Source organism: Arvicola amphibius, chromosome 14, assembly GCF_903992535.2.
Source record: "Arvicola amphibius chromosome 14, mArvAmp1.2, whole genome shotgun sequence".
Lineage (NCBI taxonomy): Eukaryota > Metazoa > Chordata > Mammalia > Rodentia > Cricetidae > Arvicola > Arvicola amphibius.
Window position 1 is genome coordinate 14,799,555 of NC_052060.1, and position 4,511 is coordinate 14,804,065.

At 44.3% G+C, this 4,511-nt stretch overlaps 1 protein-coding gene across 1 annotated transcript; it reads right to left on the reverse strand.

The window, feature by feature from the left end:
• Nucleotides 1-1,070: 1,070 nt before the first annotated feature.
• On the reverse strand, nt 1,071-1,325 carry LOC119801083 (40S ribosomal protein S27-like). Its single transcript, XM_038311541.1, has one exon. It carries the CDS (start codon nt 1,323-1,325, stop codon nt 1,071-1,073), a length of 255 nt encoding a protein of 84 aa, XP_038167469.1.
• Between the last annotated feature and the right edge of the window lie 3,186 nt (nt 1,326-4,511).

Sequence of the window (4,511 nt, forward strand, 5' to 3'; positions counted from 1 at the left end):
TCCTTGGTATCCTCAGAGGTTTGTCTCAGGATCCCCAAAGCCACCCAAAGCCACAGACACTCAGGACCTTGTATAAAATGATGTAATGCTTACACATAGCTCTCGAACGTCCTCCTGAACACACACATTTACTAGTCTAGTCAGAGTCTATCTATGTAGCCCAGACTTGCCTTCAAATTCTTCTAATCCTTCCGAGTCTGAGATTACAGGTGTGTGACACTGTGCCTGTCTCTTCTGAATAGTTTCAGTTGCCTCTGCATTATTCATAACATCTAATGCATTGTACTGTGTTGGGAATAATGACATCTGCACATGTTTTTATGTCTGAATATTTTTGATTAATATTGGTTAGCTTCAGGGATGTGCAAACTGCAGACACAGAGGACAAATGCAATGTGTGTGCGTGTGTGTGTGGTGTATATGCCTGTGTGGCACATACAGTATAAATACACTATTATACTCTATCTGTGTACAGAGCTTTATAAGGTGTGAAGACTTGTGTATATGTGTGTGCTCTTATGATTGTGTGCCTACTGTGCATTAGACCCCATTTTAAGCCCCTTAAATTGAGTTTTCACCACAGCCTAAGCTGACCGGCTGTGTAGCAAGTTTGTTGAGGATAACCTTGAACTTCTGATTCTCCCTCCTCCTCCTCCTCCTCCTCCCAAGTGCTGGAATTACAGGCCTGTACCACTGTGCCTGGTTCTCCATGTTGGGAATTGAACCCAGGGCTTTGTGTGTGCTAGGAAATCACTCTACCAATGGAGCTACATCTCCAACCGGAAGGAGGTATCTTTGGAAAGGTGAAATTGTGATACAGAGGAATAAAAATGAAGAATTTTGAATGAATTAGAAAAAAAATTTCTTTTCTCTGGGCTGGAGAGATGGCTCAGAGGTTAAGAGCACTGATTGCTCTTCCAGAGGTCCTGAGTTCAATTCCCAGCAACCACATGGTGGCTCACAACCATCTGTAATGAGATCTGGTGCCCTCTTCTTCTTTTTTTTTTTTTTTTTTTTCTCCAAAATGTGTTTATTGGGCTGGTTCCCACTCATCTCGAATCAGGTGCTTTTCAGTGCTGCTTCCTCCTGAAGGAGCATCCTTCTGTCAGTCTTGCTTTCCCGCCTGTAGGCTGACAGAGGACAGTGGAGCAACCGACACACAAGACTATCGTCTGTGCATGGCTAAAGACCGTGGTGATTTTATAGCATCCTGGGCATTTCACATCCATAAAGTAGGAATTGGGGCTCTGCACCAGGCGCTTTTTCTTGTGTTTCCTCTTTTCCTCCTCTGGAGAGGGATGAAGGAGATTCTTTGCGAGAGGCATGTTCTCGTAAGGAGGTCGTCACCGCCGGAAAGGCTGGTGCCCTCTTCTGGCATGCAAGCATACACGGAAGGAATGTTGTATACATAATAAAAAATATATCTTTAAAAAAATTTCTTTTCTCTGTGCCACAAAATGTCCACCTGGTGGAGCTGAATGGGAACCCAGCTGTCCCTTGTACTTGACTGCCGCACTTTTGCCTGCCTCTGGGCAGTGCCTGCTGGGCTTCAATTTCAGGGTCCAAGCTGCCTCCGGGTCCAGGCTTCCAGGCCTGAGACTGCAGCCCTGTGGGAGTTGCCTGTGAGGACCTCACTCCAGGCTTCCTGCCTCTCCTCCTGCCCCCTCCCTCCACACTCCCTGAGCCTTGGTGCTTCTCACTCCCAGCAGGGTTTCTGCCTCTGTGGCTGCCAGTCTCCTGCTCCAGCCAGGAGGAGCTGGGGGAGCAGATGGGCTTCGTGGGTCTCTGGCTGTCTGCAGTGATAGGAGTGTTGATTTACTATCTTCTCCCTGTATTGAAAATAGTCTTCTAAAAAACTTTATGGGCGTAATTCTATGGCCCTCTTCCAACTGCAGAAAGCATTGTAATACGATGAAAATTTCTGGCCATATTGTTTCATTTCAGAGTGATATTGAATCAGGCCTGAGTAAATATTTATGATTTCTCTCGAAATGTGGCAGACTTATGACATGGTAATTAATTTTACTGTAGGCTGAATTCAATGTCTTTGGTAATATATGGGTAGGTATGTAAAGTGTTTATAGGGCTTTCAAAAGCAAGCCCAGGGCTTAAATGAATCCCTAGTCAGACAGCCGAGGAGGAGCAAGATTGCAATTCTAATTTCGCTGATAGAATTTCTGTGGGAAGCCACGATTTTTTTTAAAGATTGATATTCATTGCACAATCACACACATCATATATTTTATGTACTGTTAAAGTATTTGGAAACTTCAAATACACCTACTTTTCAAGAAATGCATGCTTCAAGCAATGTTAAAAAAGAAAGGCTAAATTTAGAAGATTGGCTTTGGTTTGGGGCAAAAGCTGAGAGGAACAGAATATTTCATAGCTCTGCAAAGGGCTCTTATCCAAAATCTCCATTTGAGGGGTGCTTCATTCCCCACCTCTGCATTTAATTATCAGCACGTTCTACATTTTCTGCCTTAAAGAATATATCCAGGGATTGTGGATGTAGCTCAGCTGGAGTGTTTAGACAGCATGCACGAGCCTCTGAGTTTGATCCCCCAGCACAGCATGAAGCCTGGTACCATCTGTGCACCCAGAGCTCAGGTAGAGCCAGAAGTATCAGAAGTTCAAGGTCATCCTTGGATGCCTGGCAATTTCAAGGCCCTTGTCTCAAACAAAGAGAACAAACATATCCAGCTACACAGGGTGGTTCGCACCTATAACCCCGCTGCTCTGGAGGCCGAGAGGGATGTCTTTAGGTGTAGAAAGCCAGCCTGAGCTACAGAGTGAGTTCCAGAACAGCCAGGGCTACAGAGTGAGGCTTTACCTCAGGCAAGCAAGCAAACTAACTGGTTTACTTCTTATCTCCTTGTCTATGATACATGTGTGTCCTCAGCTTGTCTCTCCTGGATTCCTGGAGTTGTCACTACCTAAGATCCCTGCTCCCAGTCATTGTCTCTTCCTCAGTGGGTCTCTCTGAATATAAGCGAATTGATGTCAACTCTTTTTTTCCCACTGTATTTTCCTCCCACTCAGGCCACAAGCCACCTGTGTGGAGCGCACAGGTCTGACAGATTGAGCCAATCTGTCTCAGCCATCGTCTCCTGCTGCCACGTCTGCAGCTCATTCCTTTCTGCCACAAACACACTTCTGTCTCAGGCCTTCATATATGCTGTTCATTGAGCTTAGCTCTTCCTCCTGCACGACTCGCCATCCCCTACCCATCTCCCGCTTTGTGCATAAGTTACTTTTTAAATAACGCCCACCCGACCACTGTTTTAACATGTATGGCCTGTCCCTAAGCCCCAATTCCCTGTCTCTTTTGTCTTTTTTTCTTTAGCATTTATAGCCATGCAACAATGTATGTTTTAGTCACTATGTCATTCAGGGTGTGAACTCCATAATGGAGTTGTACATTTTGTTTATTATGAAATCTTTGGCACTCACAAAACAATGCTAGGCATATAGGAGGCAAAAGAGACATGGGTATGGGATATGTACATGCATGGGTGGTTGGTTGGATGTGTGGGTGGATATTTCATGTATGGGATGGGTAGGTGGATGTGTAATTGGATGGATGAATAGGTGGATAGGGGTATGGTGGTTTGCATGGACTGTTGGATGGGTGGACTGGTAGTGGTTTGACAAAAAGGGGTCTTCATCTCTAATGAATGAAGAATGGAGTTCAGAGAGAGGAACCAAGTCTGTAGTGGAGGCCCCAGAATGTACTTTTGGGGGGGTGTTGTTTAGAGAGCCTTGAAAGTTCTCACTTTTAAGACTCCCTTTCAGGGTTCAATTAAAGATGCCACAAACAGCTAAAGGGGGGTGTGTGTAAAAAATCTGAGGATAAAGATCTGAGGGGTAAAGAAGTCTACTCACAACAGGTTCCATCTGCCCATCATTCTTTATTCTCTCTTCAGTCCATCATTTCTCATTGTTCTACCCATTACTTGTGCTCCTTGTTCTACATTGTTCTATATTGTTCCTTAATTCTACACCATTCTTCTTTGTCCTCCTCATTACAAATGTTCCCAGTCATATGTACCCTTAAAACCAGCAATCCCCTAGTCCTAGTGGGTTCCAGGGCCAGAATTCTTTTGTCCCATAGCAAATCAAATCAGATAAGGGTACACACACACACACACACACACACACACACCCATGGGAGTGGCTAGTACACCTTCAGTGAACTCCTTAATGGAAAAAGTTAGTTAAGAAAGGAATTAAATCATCAGAGGATTCTAGAGAGGAAGGTTAGCGTGCAATACGCTACGTTATTACGTGGTAGATAGAAGAGCTAAATAGTTTATTTTTAGTAAAATTACAAATTGGGCATGGATTGTATTAACTCAATGCACCACTTCTTTTCTCCCAGTATGCATAGAGGCTACTAGGTAACCAGGCAACCTAGGGGAAGCTGATGGTTCTTGATCAGATAGCACATACACTGGACACTAATTTCTATGGGCCTAGGTTTGGACTTACTGATCTAGGCAGTAGAAATA

Excerpts from the sequence above, each read along its gene's own strand:
- LOC119801083 (XM_038311541.1), bottom strand. The coding sequence starts at position 1,325 with ATGCCTCTCGCAAAGAATCTCCTTCATCCCTCTCCAGAGGAGGAAAAG.